General features: G+C 43.5%; 1 protein-coding gene across 1 annotated transcript in view; it reads left to right on the top strand.

Moving 5' to 3' along the window:
- PSCA (prostate stem cell antigen) overlaps window positions 1-18603 on the top strand; it is a 49970-nt gene extending 31367 nt beyond the window's left edge. Inside the window, exons 2-3 of the mRNA XM_075588993.1 lie at window positions 5789-5893; window positions 17782-18603. Coding sequence (XP_075445108.1) covers window positions 5789-5893; window positions 17782-18029 — 353 coding nt within the window. The 3' untranslated portion in view covers window positions 18030-18603. The remainder of the gene's footprint in view (window positions 1-5788; window positions 5894-17781) is intronic.
- The last annotated feature ends 3426 nt before the right edge of the window (window positions 18604-22029 follow it).

Raw genomic sequence — 22029 nt, 5'->3', positions numbered from 1 at the left:
TGCTTTTCCAGAATAAGAGCCACTAATTGTACAAAACACCTTTCTGATCAGTTCCGATAAACTCCCATTTCTTTGTCCTCTGCTTATGACACGTAAGGAAAATAACCGTGTTCCGTTCAAAGGGGGGGGGGGGTCGTGTTTTCAAGAGGAGAGAGAGGACATTCCAGGTATTTTTATCGCCTGGCGCAGTGATTCCAAACTCCAGTCCTTAAGTTCTCCCAAAAGGTCAGGGTTAAAGGATAACCCTGCTCCAGCACAGGTGGCTCGATCAATCGCTCAGACATTTTGATTGAGTCACCTGTGCTGAAGCAGGGATATCCTTAAACCCTGACCGATTGGGGGTTATTTAAGGACTGGAGTTGAGAACCCCTGACCTAGCGGATTATCTGCTTTCGTTTCTTTGTACAAGTTCACTAGTTTACTATTCAAAGCTGGACATTTTGTCACAATTTCAAGCCAGAGTCCCACAGAACAGATCAAAAAGCTCTTCATACAAATCGTAATATAATTGGCTTCTTTAGAACGATTCAGTCCCCTTTAAAGTATGTATGTCTTTATTTATATTGAGCCATTAATGTACATAGCGCTTCACAGCAGTAATACTGGTGACAATCATATCACTAACAAATAATACAAATAACACGTAATGGGAAGAAGTGCTTCAGACATAAAAGTAACATTAAGGAAAAGGAGTCCCTGCCCCGAAGAGCTTACAGTCTAATTGGTAGGTAGGGAGAACGTACAGAGACAGTAGGAGGATGTCCTGATAAGTGCGTCTGCAAGGGGGCCAAGGTTTATGTAGGAGGTGTAAAGTATCAGCCATGGAGCTACTCATACGCTTCATTAAGGAGGTGTATTTTAAGGTGGGTCTTAAAGGTGGATAGAGAGGGTGCTAGTCGGATATTGAGGGAAAGGGCATTCCAGAGGTGTGGGGCAGTCAGTGTGAAGGAATTAAGGCGGGAGAGAGTGCTTTAGATACAAATGGGATAGAGAGAAGACATCCTTGAGCAGAACGCAAGACTCGGCGTGGTGCATAGCAAGAAATTAGGGCTGAGATGTAAGGAGGGGCAGAAGAGTGTAAAGCTTTATAAGGGAGGAGGAGAATTGAGTGTGTGATAAAGGATTTTATAGGAAGCCAGGAGAGTGATTTCAGCAGGGGAGACGCCGAGACAGATTTAGCAAAGAGTAGAGTGATACAATGTTTACTTACTTACTTTCTGTGAGAAAAATAATACAAATTCTATTTTCTAAGGGTCAGTACAGTTCTAATTTATCTGGTAATAATTTTTCTTGCCTTTTAATAATAATGGCAGTTTTGGTGCAATAAAGCAAGTCACGGCATGAATTTCTAAAGGCATGCTGTTTATATTATCTTGTTTATATAAACCTCTGAAATTAGGAATTTGTATTTCAATTCATTTTTTTTATTGATCTTTCAGTGATTTTTACAACTTGTATGGTCCGGGTGGGACTACGTCATCATTTTATCGTAGACTAACCAGTCTGTCTGTTACAATGCACTGTAACTACGAGGGCTGAAGCATACGTGCTATTAATATATAGCCCCTCTACAGCAGCGTAAACGTGTATTATTACAGTATCATGAATGCCACTAATTGTTCATTGACTTCTGAGTACTTTACAGGGAACAACATATAAATTAAGGGACAATGTCCCTTTACACCTTCCTGTTTGGTGTTTAGGAAGGTGAAGCAACCATTTTTTTTAGGCGCCATTCAGTAAAATGTAGCAAATTAATCTGCAAACTCAGACTTTTAACTACATGGCTACATACAAGGGTTCTTCATTAAATTGATATAAGGCTGATTAGGTTAATTACAGTTTAATGAATACAGGTAGAGCATTTAGATTGTAAGCTCTTCGGGGCAGGGACTCCTTTTCCTAATGTTGCTTTCATTTCTGAAGCGCTTATTCCCATTATGTGTTATATTATGTCACGTGTATTACTGCCGCACAATATTAGTTAACTCTGCTTCCAAATCGTTTTTTATATATTGTTCTATTTTTATTTCTTTTAAAGAGTTTGGCCAGTATAGAATGAAATGGTTGCTATCATTTCTCTTCCCCCTTGATAAGGAGATGAGCGTTTTACTGTGCTCATAATGTGTACTGTACAGGCATACCCCGGTTTAAGGACACTCACTTTAAGTACACTCGCGAATAATGACATATCGCCCAATAGGCAAACGGCAGCTCACGCATGCGCCTGTCAGCATGTCCTGAAATACCGTCTCCATACCTGTACCGAAGCTGTGCGCAAGCGGGGAGACTATAGCGCCCATGGAGCAAGTATGTAAAACACCTGGTTCATGCCTACAATTGCACCCAGCATAAGTCCACCAGTTTCTCACCATATTTCATGATGTTCGGCAGAGACGCCTGGCTACCGGTGGACATTCATATGGCGATCTCCACGGATGGAGTGCCCAACGTGGCTCACTATCAGTATATAAAAAGACTGAAAGCTAATCTCCAAAGAGCATACCAGCTGGCCGAAGGGTTCGCTGCTGAGCTGAATGAAAATAACAGAAGGAGGTACGACTGCAAGGTCCGCTACCGGGAGTTCCAGCCTGGAGACAATGTTCTTCTGAGAAATATGGGCGTACAAGGAAAACACAAACTGGCTGACCGATGGTGAGATAGCCCTTTTGAAGTGGATTCCCAGCTACCTAGGCTCCCTGTATACCGAATAAAGGACTCAGAAGGATGGATAAAAGTGTAGCATAGGAACCATATACTACCCATTCCACAAATCGATGATTCTTCCTTGGATATGACTGTGGAAGATGTAGAAGAACCTACTGCCGATTCTAGTGACCTCTTGCCCACTTCATCTGGAATGACTGATCAGCCTCTAAACCCTGAGAGTCCAGTATTCTCCCCAATGGTGACAATGACATTTGCTCTATGTGAGGGCCAGGGCCTCAAGCCACTGGAAACCTCTCCAATCAAGAAGACAATGAAGAATTCTCAGGGTCAATGAATAGGCCAGCTCTTGAATTGAGGAGGAGTCAAAGAGTCACTTGGCCGCCCATTAGAATGGTGTATGATTCAATCAGGGAACCCCACTATGGTCTCAGACATCTAGGGAAAGGTTTGCCTCGATTATGTTAGTGCTGACAGAACTATTTAATGGCATTTAAATGTGTACATAGCTGTAAATATAGTTAAGTACTATGTTCAATGCATTTTTCATTATATAAATTGTGTGGTTACATGTTTCTCATGCGGGGATGATGAGGTCTCTGCCAGGGGGAGAGTGTAGCAGGGTATTACTCCTGGCCACTGGGGGCATTTACACAGTTCATCAGGCTGACTCTGGAGAGGCAGGGATAGAATAAAAGAAACGGTGTCCTTTAACTCTTACACTGAGCAGGGAATGAAACATTGTTTCTGTTACACGTGGAGTCAGAGCTGCCAGAGCACATGAGGTGCTAGGACTGTCCTGGGAGCTAGTAAGGCTCCCTGGGCTAGGCCAGGCTTTACCCCTATGCCCCAGATAGTTCCCCTCACAGTACAGATGTGTACAGGGCTGGCCCTAGGTATAGGTAGCTCCTGATAGTGAGGGAGCACAGCGGAGCAGACCGGAATGCAGAGGGAGGCTTCCAACTGTGGCCTGAGGATCAGCCATCAACCGGACCCTGAGGTGTGAGGGGCTTAAGTTGGAGGCCTCGCAGCGTGGAACTCTGTTGCTATTTTGCCCTTGCTGGGAAGTGTGGCCTGGCTGGATCAACCAGCATAGACGTAGACGGGGTAGATAAAGTCTTAGTCTCAGTGTTCTGAGACTTTATCTACCCCGTCTACGTCTATGCTGGTTGATCGTGCCACCGGAGAGGAACTGTCACGTGAGCAGCGCTGCCTTTAAGCGATGATGTCATAACCCGGAAGTGCCGCGACGGAGGTTAGAGAGAGTACTACAAACCACCGTGTGTATCCGTGAGACAGGACTGTCTTTATGTGAACTGCGGATGCTGGACACTGTTTAGCCACGTAGTGGTTACCTTAAAAGACCCTCCACCGATCGATTTGGAACCTGGCATCACAGAACAGCTTCAGTACCTGCTGATGACATCTGATCCGGTCCACAGTGTTGGTGTATGGGTAACTCACCCCTAACATGCCTATTTGAATTTTATTGATGTACGCACAATACTTACCTTATTGATTTATTGTTATAATATACTTTTAATGCACCATGAGCGTTGTGCGCTGTGTCTTTTGTGTATTAGGCCTCCTGTACACCTAACAGGTAGCACCATAGCGCGTAACACCTGCGTTTCCCTTTGGGTAGGGAAGGGGAGTTACATTTAGAGGCGCTGCTGAGATTAAGACATGGGGTGCCCAAAAAGGAACAAAATACTATAAAAATGTAAATTTTTGCACAAAAGAGTCAGTGTGTACTACACTTAAAGAGGAGCTTGAGGAAGGACCATTAGGTCTGAAACATCGCCCATATTTTAGTTTTTCTATTTGTTAGATGAAATAAATGTACACTTTTTGATACATCACCTACGTGAGTTCTGCAGACTTTCTTTTGCTACATACATACACGACTGATACATCTGATTCCCCGTGGTCTGTTACAGAGGACCGACTTCTGTTTTTACACCAGGTCTTCTACTAATGCAAAACTTCTACCGATGTTTGTGAGCTCAATTCTTCCAGCCCTCTTCTTTCAATTTCTTATTAAATTGTGTTACACTATGGAGCATGCGCTTCTTCTTTTGTTTTTTATTCATACAGTATAGTACATACAGTTATTGCTTGACCACTTGACCACCATGCAGATGGTCTCTAGTTTATTTCAGTCTCATCCAACCAAGCCGTATTTGGCTGATCTGTAATTGTGTGTAAGAATACTTTTTACAGTACAGTATATTATAAAAGCTAAAGAGTGGTATTTACTGTCTTGGAAATGGGTGCACCAGTGACAGGTCCCATGGCTGTGCGGAAGTCACTTTACACACACAAAATATATACATCAGAAACTCTTGTGTGTGCCTGTAAAATGGCACTCGTGTACAATGTTTGACCAGCATAAAATAACATGTTATTTATAGTTATTAAAATGATGCAGGCCTACCAAATTGAAATTGTTCCAAGAAAACATCATTTGCCTGTGCATTGTGTATCCCAGTTTCATTAAAGGTCGTTAGTGCTTAAGATGGTCAGATTCAGCAGCAGACTCATTTGTTTCAGGCCCCCCAGCAGTTGAATAGGTTACAAATCCCCCAAATGTTACCTGCCAGGGACCGTCGCTGTCATACTGTTTAAATACCTGTCGATTATTAAATCTCTATGCCACTTACCCTATGATGTGGAAAATAGCTGAAGCGCTCAAATGCAGGTATAATAACAAAAATAAGCGAAACCACTAAACCAGGGTACTAACAATTGATATAGTACCTATTGTGTAATAGTATGGGTACTATCCTCCTGAAGACAGGTGGTATATGGTGTAACCCACTTACCATCAGTCTCATTGGCAGGTTCCCCAGAGAATTAAGCAAATACTCACATCCTGGTAGGGTAGGTAGGCAGGCTGTGCAGCTACTAATTGCAATACAAAAGAACGCTGTGATGTTCGAAACGCGTTGGATGGGTCTTTTGTCACATTGAAGTGCCCTTTTAATTATTTTTCGTTTTGGGTCCTTCCTGCTCCGTTTGTGCTGGTGTGCTTTTGGTCTCCTTTTTCCCTGCACTTACCCTATGAGCATGCAAATTAATTCATTCATTTAAGATGTATTTATTTATTTGTACATTTCAGGTAATTCCTTACAGTGCTACACATGCACTGTGGCAATGAAGGACAAAGACTGTCTACAGGTCACTAACTGCTCTTCGTCAGAACCCTACTGTGAGACTTCAGTCGGTAAGTCCTTGTATTAAGGTTCCGCCCTGCAGAGACCTGCAACATATTGGTGAACTCGCTGTACTGACTAAACTCATCACCAAGCATACAAGTCACTGTACATATCACTGTATTATCTAGCATACAGTTCATTGTACACACAGTATCTCTATCAACTAACATACTGTACAATTCATGGTACTGAGAACTCACTGTGTTACCTATCCAAACAACGTGACTGAATTTGTGTTCAAACAAGATGCTTGGAATGTTTGTACAATACATTGGGTCCAGTGCATTCTGGTTTACAATAATTATGTGATCCTATGGTAAACATAGATGTGGGTAGCCAGGGTAGGAAGACGTACAACTTAGCAGCAGTATTTTGTGTCTGTATGGAAGGATACAGTCTGGGATTCTACTCCATATCTCAGTATACACAAAGCTCAGCAGAGATCATTATGTCCCCAGAGCCTCCAGCAATGAATGCGCATTCCCTGCTAATGAAGACACTGCAAATTTAATTCAAGTCTGTGAGTTTGTGTAATTAGAAAAGATAATATTACCCAACACACAGGCCCCTATTCAGCCTTCTGTTAAAACATCTCTGATGTGCTAGAGTAGAGTTTCGTTTCATCCATTTGAAAAGAGCTGAGCCCCTTTCTGGCCGTGGGAATATAGGTTCATAGTTTATGGAGTAAGGGCAACTGAAAGAAAAAATAACCTGGAAACTCAGGATTCACAGACACCAACTGAAATGATTCTTTATATCTCCTGGCCCTCGATTCTCTGCTGTAGCCACAAGAACCACAACTATTCTTTTAAAATATTTTTATTACAATCAGAATTTACTCATTTCTTGTATTTTTATTATTACGCAGTAATTTATTAATACTGTATGTCATTCAAGGGCAATATAGAATCGATGTGCAAATCATAATCAGTAATGTTCTCCAGCGCCGGGGTGCGCAAACTGCGGGGCGCGAGATTTTCCAGCGGTGGCGCAGCAGTTACAGAGGCACCGCGCTCTTCCAGAAGGCATTTAAATTAAATGCCATGGGAACAACGTAGGCCACTTTAACTTCACTTACCGTGGCTCGGACGGCTTCTGGCGATGTGTCGCCATGGCATTTGACGCTGCGAAGTTACGTAATGCCGCGTTGCCATGGTAACATGACGTCGTGACGTCAGAATGCCGAAGCCAAGGTAAGATGTTGGGTGGGGAGAGCCGGCAGGGGGGTGCAGGGGAAAAAGATTGCGCACCTCTGATATAGAGCCGGGGTGCGAAAACCGGGGGGTGCGAGATTTTGATGGGTGGGGGGGCGCGGCGATGGCAGAGGTCATGTGCTCTACCCCAAAGCATTTCATTGAAATGGAGGGGGTATCACGTGAGGCCTTTGCAACTCCGCTTACCTTGTCTTCAGTGACGTGTCGCCATGGCAACAAGACATCCCATGACCCCACAGCGTCATTTGACGCAGTGGACAAGGTAAGGAGGGGGTTGCGAGCAGGGGGCGGGTTGCAGACAGGGGGACGAAGGGGCAAAGGTTTACACACCCCTGCTATAGAGGATAAAAAATACTTTTTAGTTTGCTTGTGTGACACAGTAAGAAAATACAGTACTGTATATATATTGATCCCATGGTGGGGAAATGAATCTGCTTTTCTGACAAAATAATAAACTAACGTCTTACCTCTGGGAAGCTGTTAAAAGGCGACCTCTGGTGGACCGTAAGCAATTCTCACGGATACATTTCTTTTCTTTGGCCTTTGACCCAGCCTGGTATTTTCCTCTCACTAAAAGCGATTCATTGACTTGTAGACCCTTGACTTACCCAAGCCTCCAGCTGGACTCCTCTCCCATTCCCAATAAACACGCCATACAGTTTCTTGTGAGAAATTAACAACCACAGCTTTATTTATTACAAAATACAATATCACATTTTTATCCCCTACTTGGGACCCGGAAAGATTCCTCCGCTCACATCTACCAGAGCTAATGCTCATCTAGCCATTCAGTACCTTAGGCCCGCAGCCATACTTAGCGGTAACCTCCATGAGGCAAGCAATAGAGCGCGCGATGAAGAGCAGGCAAATTATTTTGCTTTGGTCGTGCGACGTCCAGGTCACGTGAGCGGTTCAGCCAATGAGGGCGAACTAGCTTCATGACATCACGGCCATGCCTCCCCTACGCGTCTCCCCCTAGGCCACAAATCGTCTCGGCGGCAGGCACACGTGGCACCACGCACTCCGTCGCACGCGTGCTCTTAGTATAGCCTCAGCCTTAGTCTGAATACACAGATCTCCCATCAGAAGGTCACTACCACCTCAGCTGGACTTATTCCGGAATGGTACCGCCTTCTACAAATTCCATCTGGAAGGTCACCACCATTCTGGACGCAACAGCATGGAATGGTACCGCCTTCCCCAACTAAAATACTTCCGAGATCTGTGACCTCCCTCCAGGAGCCAATACTGACTGAGTCCCCCTCCCAGCATAAGATTACTCCCGCCAACACATACCCCAAGCTGGGACAAACCAAAGCAGGATCGAAGGCACATGCGTGATCACGGAGTGAATGGCTGCCTAACCTGAGAGCTCCGTTCCCCCGCAGCATTATATAAAGATAAAATACCTACCAAACCCCATAAAACGCCCAATAAACACACTATATCAGGTAATAAAGACCCAGTGATGGCCCCGGCGAACACACGAAAGAAAACCGGAGAGGATTTAAAGACATATTTTGCCAGAACCCGTGCGCAACGAGCCGACCCAGAAATGGCGCACGGGATTCGGATACGGAGCGGGAGCTAGAGGAGGACAACACAGATGGCCCAGAACAATTACCGGTCCGCCGGTGCGACTTCACGAAACTATACAGGGACGTGAAGTCCTTATTACAAGCCGAAATCCAGGGGCTGAGGAAAGAGGTCAAGAGCATCGGTGAACGTACCGGACAGGTAGAGGAGAAGGTAGATGCCTCCATATGGTCAGTACAAAAACTTGCCAAAAACAGAGCAAACTACAGGCGCAAGTAACAGAACTCGCGGAGAGGCAGGAGGACGCGGAAAACCGTGAACGACGCAATGTCCGAGTTAGAGGTCTAGCGTAGACAGTGACGGATGTCGAGACGTTTCTCCCTAGATGGATCGGAGAATTGCTGCCTGAAAAAACCACCGCAGAACTAGTAATGGACCGCTGCCATAGAGCCCTCCATAGCCGACCCCTGGATACTGACAGGCCAAGGGACGTGATTTTACGGCTCCACCACTTTCGCACGCGTGAAGCACTATTCCAAGCAACACGAGCAAAGGGGAATTGGGACTATAAGGGGCAAACACTACAGATCTTTCAAGATCTCAACCCTCTCACGGTAACACGGAGGCACAAACTACAGCCAATAACGGGGATACTGAGAGAACGGGCCATCAGATATAGGTGGACCTTCCCTTTTGGTCTGCTAGTCATTAAAAATGAAAAACTGTCAGCATGAGGGAAATAGAAGAAGTTGAAGACTTCCTCAAGAGGCTGGGCATAACAGACGTTCTACCTGCTTCCAATTCTGATGAAACTCTACCAGCACCAGACTGGCAAAAGCAGAAGAGAGCCCAGAGGAAGAGTCCACGACCTGAAGATTCGGAGTGAATACGTACGCCTCCGGCCATGTGTGCAAATAAAACAGTTTGAATAGTATGACAAAGAAAGGACATACAGTCCTTCCACGGTGCAGCAGAAACGAATCACAGGCATGACATGTAACATCCAATAAATCCCATATATAACGGATAATAGCAATCTTGATCTTGGGTATATAAGTCCTTATAAAGCTGCTCCAATATATTGAATAGGAGTACTGACTTGGAGTGTCATCAGAACCTATGGCTCATGAACAAGTGGCCGTTAAATTAACCGGCTAAAACCACAGAGTGGGATTTATAGGGTACTGGGGAGACACAAATACCGATGGTAGAGTGTCCCCTTTTAACCAACCACACTCAGATAAAGCCACAGAGCATATAGGTAACACAGTCAGTAAACAGCAGGGCAATACCACAGTACACTCACTGTTTGTAGGAAGTGAAAGTGAACAACAGGAACTCCGTGCAAGCGTGCATCCAACTTGATAGAAGATCAGGAGAAGAACAGCCTCTGGGGAGGAAAGTGGAGCACTGCGCAGGGCTAAAGTACAGGAACCGGCACACCAATGGTTAAAAATTACTTTATTACTCTTTGACAAAGGGCCTAGCCCGAAACGCGTCAGAGTGGGTGGTTGCTCCATTGTTGGTGTCTCCCCTAGTCGCTTAATAAAGTAGTTTTTAACCATTGGTGTGCCGGTGCCTGTACTTTAGCCCTGTGCAGTGCTCCACTTTCCTCCCCAGAGGCTGTTCTTCTGTAAAACAGTTCGAAGTTCGGCCGAAGTTATGGTCTTTTTGCGTTTTACCGTTTAGCAGTTCTCCCCTCAAAGAATTTCTGAAACCGTCCCGCGTCTGGCCAGACCAAATCCAAACCCCTGAATCAAATAATAATCAAACAGAAACTTACCTCCGATGACTAGGTCTACCCAGAAACCGGGAGTCCATTGCAAGGCCATGGAGTGCAAAAACCAAGATGGCCACGGTTGAGCACATGGAACCAGGCGCCATCATGGGTCCACAGGAGCTGCAGAAGATGCTGGTGGGAAGATGAAGTCCCAAGGTGGGAAGAGGGAGCGCGACGACATCCTCCCTCTATAGAAACCAGGCAGAATCTGAGGAGACCGGAAGGAGATGCCGCGTCATCCCAGCGGAAGTGAAGAGACCGCCATCTTGGATGTGGCAGGCTCGCCAGCTCGAATGACGTCAGCTGGAGCGCCGGCGCCCCCAGAAGTCATAGAAAATAGACGGTCATGCCGAGGGACCGGAGAGAGAGACAAGAAGACCGGACTATGCCGAGAAAACAGGAACGATGAAGATACAAGGGACTCCACACTTAGAAAGGCAGTAGGGGCAGACATGAATGGGAGAAAAAGCCGAATAGGGAGAGCATGATGGGGAGGGTTGCCCCGTCGCCCCTGTTATTCGCATTTTGCATAGAACCATTGACAGCACATATTCGCCTCAACCCAGATATAACAGATATAACAGGGATTCAAATACAGAAGCAGTCACATAAAGTGGACCTGTATGCGGATGATGTCATCTTAACGTTATCACACAGTCTTATCTCTCTGCCGAATGTTTTTAGTCTATTAGGAGAATTTAATAAGATATCAGGATTCAAAATTAATCAAACTAAGTCAGAAGCCCTAAGCATTAATCTGCCCAAGGCCGCCGAAAAACTGATAGAACTAAATTTTAGTTTTAAATGGCAAGCCTCCGAAAGTAAATATCTACAGTGGCGGCCGCCTTTAGTCTCCTGCGGCCGCCACCGCGGGAATTTTAAATGTGCGGGCAGACGCGGGCTTTTTTTTTTTAGTTTCGGTGCCGCAGGCGCTTTCATTGTTCAGCGCCATTAGCGCTGAACGGGAGATGCGGTTGACGCGCGGCCAAGAGATGCGGCTGGCACGCGGCCAAGTTCGGCTGTAACAGCAAACAGCCCCGAACAATTCCGGGTAAGTTGTAGAATAAAGGCAGCTGCAACAGTAGGAATTAATATCACCAAACATAAGGTCCGATATAAGGCAAATTACCCCAGACTGATACGGACTCTAAAGGACGAGCTCAGGATTTGGGCAGGATTTGGAATTTCATGGATTGGCAGAATACATAGCATTACAATGAATCTCCTCCCTAGAATATTATACCTGTTCCAGGCGATCCCGGCTCAGGTAGTCAGAGAGGACATTCTTCTTTTACAGTCCGCTATGGTGAAATTTGTTTGGAGTAATAAGAAACCACGGATTAAGAATAGTATCCTCAAACGCCCAACCCCACGAGGAGGATTAGCGGTACCTTGCTTGTTATAGTATTTTCGAGCGGCACAATTATGTCAAATTGTACAATGGCACAGTCATCCCAGCCTCAGAAGGTGGGTTGAATTAGAGGAAGACTCTTGTGCCCCAGTCACCTTGCAGGACTTAATTTGGCTTCCAACACGGGTGCGTAAAAATACCAAGGAGTCGCTTTCCGCGGTGACTAGCTCCCTTTCTACCTGGGAGGCAACCAAGTACCAATATGCACTGACAAACAGGCATACTCTTATGATCCCCTTTGTGGTAACCCTGACTTCGCTCCGGGCCTGACAAGCAATAACCTTGCAATTTGGAAACAAAAAGGCCTCACTAGGCTATTGCATCTGGAGGGCAGAAAATCGATAAAAACCTTTGAACAAATCAAATCTGAAAAAGAGATACCAAATTCTGAGTTTTTTGAAATACCTCCAGATCAGAGCGTTCTACACAAAAATTCCAATCCGACCTAAAAGAACCAATTTTGAACAGCTCTGTTGTAGAAGAACAGAAACAGTGGGACTCACATCTAGGATATACAGAGAGGTAGTATGTGCAGCAAATGACAACGACACCAGACTTAGCTACCAAAGACACTGGGAAACTGACTTGGGCAAGACACTAGGAGACGAAGACTGGGACTTTATTTTACTGGCGGTAGCAAAGAGTTCCATCTGCACCATGTTACGGGAGAATGCACATAAGGTCCTTATGAGGTGGTATCTGACCCCAACAAGATTAGCTAAATTTGTCAAGGGATACTCCCCATTGTGTCCTAAACAATGTGGAGTACAGGCAGACTTGTTGCATGTGCTGTGGAGCTGCACCAAAGTGGCCCCGCTTTGGGAAGAAATTCGGGTCTGGCTGCAGAGTATACTCGGCATCTCGGTTCCCTTTGACCCCTAGCTGTTCCTGCTTGGCAGGCGCACGCAGGGGCTAAACAGATCAGAGCACAAATTAGTTGCACATTTTGCAACAGCCACACGGTGTGAGCTCGCAGCATTATGGAAGCAACCAGAAATACCCACGATTCCTAAGATTAGAAACAGAATTTGGTACGTTTACCGGATGGAACAGTTGACAAGCCTGATCAACGACACCGGCACAAAATTTCTCAAAATATGGTCCCCATGGTTAGACAAATCAGATATCCCTGGGGTAGAAGCTACTACTATTTGGCAATAATAGGTATACAGTAAGTGCATTCTCCTCTGACAAACCAGTTGAAACAGAAGACGACAGGGCAGACAGTTAAGATACTAAGACCTGAACGCGACGAGCCAAAACTGGACCTGAGGATGTAGCTGCTACAATAATAACTGAATTCTGAGAAGCGTCAACAGCAAACCAAAAATCATCTATGATTACAATCCCCCCCTTCCTTCTGTGGTGTGTGTCAGAGTCTGTCTGTGAGCCTCCCCAGTGAGTCGAGTTGTTCTTATATGTGGGGTCTTGTCTTCTTGGATCTGTTTTGTTTACTGAATTTACAGAAAATTGTATAAAAGGGATATCTGGTAACACCAATATAAGATAGTGGGTTGGAAGATTGCTTATTGTCTGTACCAGATACCTAATAAAAATTTGATGTGGAAAAAAACAGAAAAGAAACAAAGCAGGACCCCGATCTTTCTTTCCAACGCTGACATCCCTCATGCCTTAAAACTGGGTGGGTGGGTCTTCGCTCCAGTAGATCCTAGAAGAAAGCGGAAGCAAAGTTCCCTCCCCCAAAGTACCCCTTACTTAACTGCTCCCCCTCGCCTGACATCACGACTCCTTTGGGGAGGGCCCCTCAGCCTTGCCATGCCTCCCAATCCTCGCAAGTCCAGGGCTTTCTTTCTTGTTGCTTTACAGGTTATTTTTTTAAGCAACGTTTTTATTCACAAAGTAAAATGACTGTAGTACTGTAGCTTGTAAATGTGTTGGCAAATTGGTGATCCAGTGGGTCACTGGGAGGAGATCAGTTATGAAAACTTAAGGGTGATGCTGGGGATCTAGATCTATATAATAGACAAATTGATGGGAAAAACACAAAAAGAGATGCTTTGATATTGTACACCGGACAATAGTATATTGGATAATAATACCAAATAGCTTTTAATACTCACAGTTAAAACTAGAGACTCTGGGCGCTATATAAATAAAAATATACATACAAATATATACTGTAGGAACATTTTCTTGCATCAGATCCAGATTTTTAGACATACTCCATTTCAGATATGGCAGGTTTTGGGGGACAACAGAAGGGGAACAATAATTGCACACAGAAATATACTGTATATACATATATATATACATATGCATATATACATATACATATATACATATATGCATATATATACACACACACACACACACACACATATATATATATATCAAGTAACCCAGACCGCAGACTGGTAAAAGAGACAGCAAACAGCAAGGAGTAATCCAAAAAGAATTGTATTATAACAACTGTTACACAATAGCCAACGTTTCGGTCCCACAAGGGAGACCTTCTTCAGGGCCGTCTCCTTTGTGGGATCGAAACGTTGGCTATCGTGTAACAGTTGTTATAATACAATTCTTTTTGGATTACTCCTTGCTGTTTGCTGTCTCTTTAACCAGTCTGAGGTCTGGGTTACTTGATGTGTGGACATCTATGGGACTAGCAACTGTTGTATGCCTGACATCAGTGTGCTGACTGGCCTCGTGATTATATATATATATATATATATAAATATATATGTTATACTGTGCATCTCATTATAATCTGTGCACCATGAGACGCTCCCCAACTCTTTCTACTGACACTCCCCATGGATTGCACCTGGTGCAGACAGGGGAAAATTGGAGCAAATTGTTTTGACGCACAGGTGTAGGCAGGGTTGCCACCACTCCGGGTTTGACCCGAGATGACGGGTTTTGACAACGTATCTCAGGGCTCCAGGTTTACCCAGTAAACCTCCATCTGGTGGCATTCGGCGGTGGCATCTCCCGGCATCCTCAGAGTCCTCCCGGCATCTTCCCCTGCTAGTAACTCCTTTCACTATGGCTGCCATTTGATGCCGCGTTGCCATGTCAACGGAAATGCTATGTGACATCACAGTATCACGTGACGCATGTTGCCATGACAACAAGACGCTAAATGACGTCGTGAGGTCACACACGCTGCATTGCCATGACAACGTGACACTCGTCGCCATAAGGCGTCCCGTTGTCAAGGCAACTTGATGCCATGTGACGCCGCGTGGCCATATTGACGGGTTGCAGCGGGAAATGCCGGGAGGATGTTGTAACGATGCCAGAGGACGCCGAGAGACGCCGCCGCCGAAGGTAAGCGCAACATTTTAAAATGTTGTCTCCGGGTTGGCCTTTGTCATTTTAACAAAGTTATGGAATACAGATGATGTGCGTATCAGAACTGTGTTAAGTATGAGAAATCCCGTTATCGATTTTTAAATAAACCCAACATATTACACGTTCTAAAGTTCCTGGCGCCCTTCCTTACAGTACCACCTCTTTGCATACACGCCCAGCCTGTACGAGTCCAGCACCCTGAGAAGGTAATGAGAAAGACTGAGCACCAGCCATGGTGTAAATAAGTCACCTCGATGTGAAACTCCTTAAGAGCCGGGTACCGAAGTGTTACATTTAGCTACAAGGCATGAAAAATAGAGGCTCGCGTTGTTCTTAAACTGCCCGAGAACAACTCACAAACAAGACCATTGGAAATGTGAAGGTTATATGAAATCCTGTATTCATGGTCAATATTCCCATCAGTGACGGGAACATGGCTCAATCGGGGCATCTCTGTCCCCAGGAACTGCGGACTTCGGCTTGTTCCTCCGCGACAGCGAGTCTGGCTGTATCCGTGTGTACTTGCTTTAAAGCTGCCGTACTGCACAGGACAAACCTGCAGTAATAACAATGATATATACAGTAGTTTAACGCTATATAATTAACTATGTAACAAAAGCTTTTAAAAATGGATAATTATAAATATTTGAAAGTCTATGCTACAAATGTTTGTAGATGGCTGACATTTAAGGAGGGTTTTTATTGTTCTTATTAATGTCTTATCTATTTCCTTAATCCATAAATAATTGTTATCTTTATCATTGTTAACAAGGTTGGTCCAAGAAGGCTCAGAAAGAGACCCCAAAAGTTGCACTCGTGCCAGTGTATATATTGTAAGAAATAGGGATTCAAAATATCCCTGAGATGTAATATCTCATACAGGCAAGTCTACGGATTAATGGATCAGCATTTAAAATAAAATACAATTTTATTACATAAATCAAATATTACAGTGTGATAAATATATACAGTGATATCTTAAAATCCCCAAAGTGGTGCGGAGAAACTCTAGGATATAGGCTAGTACAGACACAACTATTGGTATAATAATAGTTGGAAGATGACTATCACAATATTAACCAGTAAATGTCCTATTATTTAAATAATGGCTTGTCACGTGTACAAATCTATACAGAGTCTGACTGCAAGGTATTTCATTTCTTGCCAGTCTCTCCCAGTATCAGAGTAATGTGTCCAAACACCAAGAGACAAAATAACAAGTTGTGATAAAGTAACAATGATATATACAGTAGTTTAACGCTATATAATTAACTATGTAACAAAAGCTTTTAAAAAATGGATAATTATAAATGTAACCATATTTCCCCCCAAGCCCCCCCCCCCCCCCAATCGCAGATCGGGGCCATTACAGTGTGTATGTGGTGCATACCTGCTTGTAACAAGAGGGTTGAGTCGTCCGCGGTAACTTTGGGACACAGGAACAGGCTTCTACAGTCCATACCCCACGTAATACTTAGCAGTGCAGCGCCTCCATCTGCCGTAGGCACCAGGGGTATGGAGGCGATCTCCCACGGTAGAACTGTAGGTCTCCCCCCAATTAGATCACACACCAGGCAGGAGGTATATTGAAAAACAGGAACGGGTTTATTACTAATCGTAGTGCAGTAATACAGGTACTCAGCAGTCACCTGCCGGATCACAGTCTCTTATCCCAGGTATCACCGGAGACAGTCCCTGGACAGTCACTATGGGCCTAGGGCACCCGCAGCCGTCCTAGCTCTTCCCCACCTCCCTAGCAGAGGCAGAGGTATAGTCACTCTACTCCTCCCCGGAGGGAAGAGCGCATGGGAAGGCCCCAATCTCAGGCTCCCAAACGTGACCTGCCTTCCTCATGGGGAAGGACAAACAACCCATCTTTAGGGCGGTCCTGCCCTTAAGTATAGCCAGAGGGAGGGCATCCTATTGGTCCAGCCACAACAGGATATGCCACCCCTCGCTGTCACTCAAGCGCAGCACCAAGGATGAAGGGGGAAAACCCCATGATAACTACTGGCAGACCTGTGAATACCAGGGTTTACTGCCAGCCCATTGGGTAGATTTAGTAGCCAGGGGGTACCCCGCTACATAAATATTTTTAAAGTCTATCCTACACATGTTTAAGTCCTTAGGCCCGGGCCTAATGGGAAATCTGACACTGTACTGTATGTAACATTATATTACTAAGTGTAAAATATTATTGTTTCAGCTTTCAGAGCAATAGACAGTGCTGTTTGTGATACTTTGTTGCCAAAGGGCAGAGCTCAAAAAGGTGTGTGAGAGCCTGTTTCAAAAGAGAAAGTGGTAACGACTTGCTAAAGAGTTGCTGTAGCAACCAAAGTATGATCAGTATATTTTTAAAAAATAATTAAAAATGGCATTAGGAGTTAAAAACAAATGCAGACAGTATTATCTAATACTACAGAACTGATTTATTTAATAAATGTATTTAAGTAAACCATATCATGTTTTTCTGCCTTAATCATCATCACTTGCCTCGGTTTAGCCAATTAAACCTCCCACTGTCATACGTTTGATTTGGTTCTATATATGACTGTACATTTAGCATGAAAATGTCCAGCTGGTCTTATCCAATTGCTTTTTTTAATGAAATCTCATTTGATGTGTCTGTCTCTTCCACAGTTAATGTATTCTTAATTAAGCTGACGAACAAGCAGTGCTCTGCGGCCTGCGTCTCAGGGAACCAAAACGCCACTACAAAGGCCAGTTCATACCACTCCTGCTGCAGCTCAAACCTCTGCAATGGCATGAAGATCGGCGACGGGAATAACACAGACTTTGGCAACAGCGCCAGCGGCTTGACCAGCAGCCTCTTCCGTCCGGCCGCCATCGCCAGCATCCTCAGCGCTGTGCTGGCAATCGGAATCTAATGCACTAATGTCCAAAGGGGGTGATAATTAAGAAAGAAGTGATTTTCCCTAAAGAAAACAGAGTAGGGTGTAAGCAAACAGAAATGTATATTTAATAGGTGATGATACGCCATAAAACAGCTGATGGGTCCATTTGCTTGAATGAGCCCTACAAAGTTTTACAGCAGCATAAGGTCTTTTTATGTTTTACCATAGCATGTGGCCCTGAATTGTTATCTTACTGTGCATATCTTGTGTGTTATGAACATGATTACTTTATTATTAATCTGCACTGGTACAACCCACTCTATCTGCTCCATAGTACATTTGGTTGAAAGTAATGATCTAATCTTTAGGAGTTTCCTGTGTTTTTTGTTGTTGTTGCTTTGCTTGATTCTTTCAGTAGTGGAAGGAGTAACAGAGCAGTCTGATTGCAGTAATCATCCCCACAAGTCTTCAGCACAGAAACAGTGCCTTTTAAAACATTGCAATCATTTTATTTTATTTTATTGCAATATTAAGGAAATTAAACGACTGACTTCATAGGTTTAGTTGCGGGCATGCAAAATTTGATTTTATAAAATGAAATGTTCTACTGTCACTGAAATGCAAAATAAAAACCATTAATATTGTAATAACATCATTAAAAAAAAAAGGATATCACATGTTAATAAACTGAGTGACCTTTTCCCCATGCAATAAAAGTAGACCTCATTTCTTGTAATGCTGACTGCAAAGTTACGAGTAGTAGCAGTAGACTGGGCTGGTCTGGGCTTGAAAATGGGATCTGTGTACTGGTTAACTGGCTTCCAATTTCAGTCCTCGTTTTCAACTCCTACTTGTTATCACTCTGGCATGCGTGCCCTGCTTTATATGCCATTCTCCTGCATTTAGATGTGCCAGGAATTGGGAAACGTAGAGCAGAAGTGCAGGAATCATTTATTTAGTATGATTGAATGAATCAATGTCTCAGTGTTCACACATCTTTGTCCTGGCATGTCCTCAACGTTAACTATTTGGAGTATATCAGTATGTTTACATGCTAGAACCACTCTAACATTCATAAAAGAAATACATGGTCCAGGTAACATGACAAATTCAATAACAGTTTAACAGTATTAGGTCAGTTTATTCTCCTTACGTTCTTTCTTGCTATACCTCTACTCACCTCCTGTACTTTGCTCATGGATATCGCCATTCCAGCCCACCTGTATCTACTGCCTTCTTACCCATTTCTATTTACTGCACCCTACCTCTAATAACTTCCTTCCCCCTCACCATCTATATGGTAAAAAAAAGTACTAGGGCGCTCTCTCTGACCAGGTTTCAAATGTAACCAATAGAATAATAAAACACTTATAATACCGGGATAGAGGACCCCCTCGTATACCTCAATACTGGTATCCGCCTTCAGAGTCCAATGTCCGCAGCTCGGAAACCCTTTTGGAGAACCTTTCCTTGTTCCCCGATTGGAAAAGTGGGAGCAAAAAAACAAGGGGAACGCGAATCAATAAAAATAAAAAACTTTAAATAAATAAAAATATCACAAAGGCAGACTGGTTAGCAATGTAGCCAGACTTACCTCACACCTCATAAATGCACAAGGGTACAGACGGACCTGTCAATGCACTCCTTAAGGTGTATTCTACACAGGGATGGAATCGTGCAAATTGGATCAAATATTGGATAAAATATTAACACAGCATAAATACTCACACGGCCTTGTGTGAGTGCAGGCTTCTCAAAGGTTTCTTTACTTTTCTCCCTCTGGAATTTGTAGTCCCAATGTTTCGTTTCCTGGAGATTCCTCTTGTCAGGGCTCTCAGAAAACTCCCCAATGCCAGTAAAATATAGAAAGGGTGGAATTGAACCACATAAAATGTATTACAACAAACACAATAGTAAACACTCACATATAAAAACCTTCCGCCGGGTGCAGCAGAGTCTTTAGGGCTTGTAGCATCAGGGCGTTTACTGCTTCCGGACAGCAGATGGTTGAACGCACAGCTGGAATGCACCCTCACTCTTCTGCTATGGTGGCCTCCGGGAGTATAAAAAGTCATTGTGATTTCGAGCAACGTGTTTCGCTAATCTTAGTTTCCTCAGGCCCTCTGTATCCTCCTAGTGTCTCTCCGAGGGTTTAAATATCCTCCCTGTATTAGCTTGGCTGCGTCACTCCTCCCTTCCCTCTTCTCTGATTGGCAACGCATGCGCAGAACATGGCGCTAGTCACTTCTGCATAGCGATGAAATGTCCTACTGCCAAACGGAATACTGGCATGTGCAGATTATAGTTCATAAACTGAGTTAGCCCACAAGGCTCCTTACTGTCCAATAATCATTAAATAGATCGTGCTATGTACACCCACTTGGGTTTAATAACCATAATGGGATTAACTCGCCCCCTGGTGTGCTCAGAAACCACATCATACTGAGCCCTAAATAAAAGTACAAATAAGTGTTCAAAAGGCACATAATTAAACAAAATGATTAATAGTATTTTATGACGTATTTTTACAAGAATCCAACTATCTAACTCAACACTCATTAGTACATCAATTCTATCCCAAGGTTACTTACTAGTTATACTATAAATCAACATAAATTAATATTAATGTAAAAATTCAAAAGAACATGTAGAAAAAGTCTTGTATAAAAAATATCATATATATAATGCAAAAGGGTTTGCTGCCCTACATGTATATATATACTAAAAACTTAATAGGTCTTATTTCCGGATAAGGCTGTCTCCTTACAAACTCCTCGACCTATCATTAATAAAATGATGCAAATATCCTTAGTGGATCAACTATCATAAATAACGATATATATATATTATATATGATATATATATATATATATATATATATATATTATATATATATATCACTTGTTGGTTTATTAATTGATAGATTGATATATATATATATATATATATATATATATATATATATATATATATATCATATATAATATATATATATCGTTATTTATGATAGTTGATCCACTAAGGATATTTGCATCATTTTATTAATGATAGGTCGAGGAGTTTGTAAGGAGACAGCCTTATCCGGAAATAAGACCTATTAAGTTTTTAGTATATATATACATGTAGGGCAGCAAACCCTTTTGCATTATATATATGATATTTTTTATACAAGACTTTTTCTACATGTTCTTTTGAATTTTTACATTTACATTTTACATTATCTATATATATATATATATATATATATATATATATATATATATATATATATATCAATTAATAAACCAACAAGTGTTGGGGCAAAAAAAAAGGACCAATAGAGACGGAATAGGGGGGTGAAAGGGAAAGTAGTGGTTTATGGGGGGTGGGGGAAAGGGGAGGAGAGGTAGGTATGGGGAGGTGGAATCGTAAAACAGATATTCTCCTCCTTATAATAAAAACATACATATCACATATAGCCCACACTCCCCCCCCTCCCCCCCCCCCCCCCCCCCCCAATCGCAGATCAGGTCCCCTAAGGTGTTCTGGGGTCTGGCTACATGTCTCTGTGTGGTGAATACCTGCTGGCAACAGGAGGGCCTGAGTCTCCCGCGATGAGATGGTTGACAACAGGAACAGGTTACTGGGGTGAGTGCCTTCGTTCTCGTTCAATGGTGCAGCGCCTCCATCTGTAGTATGCCCCAGGGATGCGGGGTGGGATCCCTACCACAGAAATCCCCCTCCCAGGGATTGAGAGATTCCAGTCTCACACAAGGTTATCGTTAAAGCCAGCAGACTCTTTATTCTCTTGGGCAGCAGCAGCAGCCGACAGGTACAGTTGATGTACAGTCCACTAACTGTTCTCCCTTGTGATGTCCCTGCCACCACCCTGGACAAAAGGCATCCAGAGTGGGGCTAGCTCTTCCCTCACCCCCTAAGCAGGATGAGAGGTACTTGGTCCACCTCACTAACTATAGATATAGCAGCTCTACTCAGAAGCTGCTCACTCCTCTCCTCCCTAACACTAACTCAGACAGAACTTCACTAAATAGGA

Source organism: Ascaphus truei, chromosome 2, assembly GCF_040206685.1.
Source record: "Ascaphus truei isolate aAscTru1 chromosome 2, aAscTru1.hap1, whole genome shotgun sequence".
In the NCBI taxonomy this organism is placed as follows: Eukaryota; Metazoa; Chordata; class Amphibia; order Anura; family Ascaphidae; genus Ascaphus; species Ascaphus truei.
This window is presented reverse-complemented; position numbering and strand designations above follow the sequence as displayed.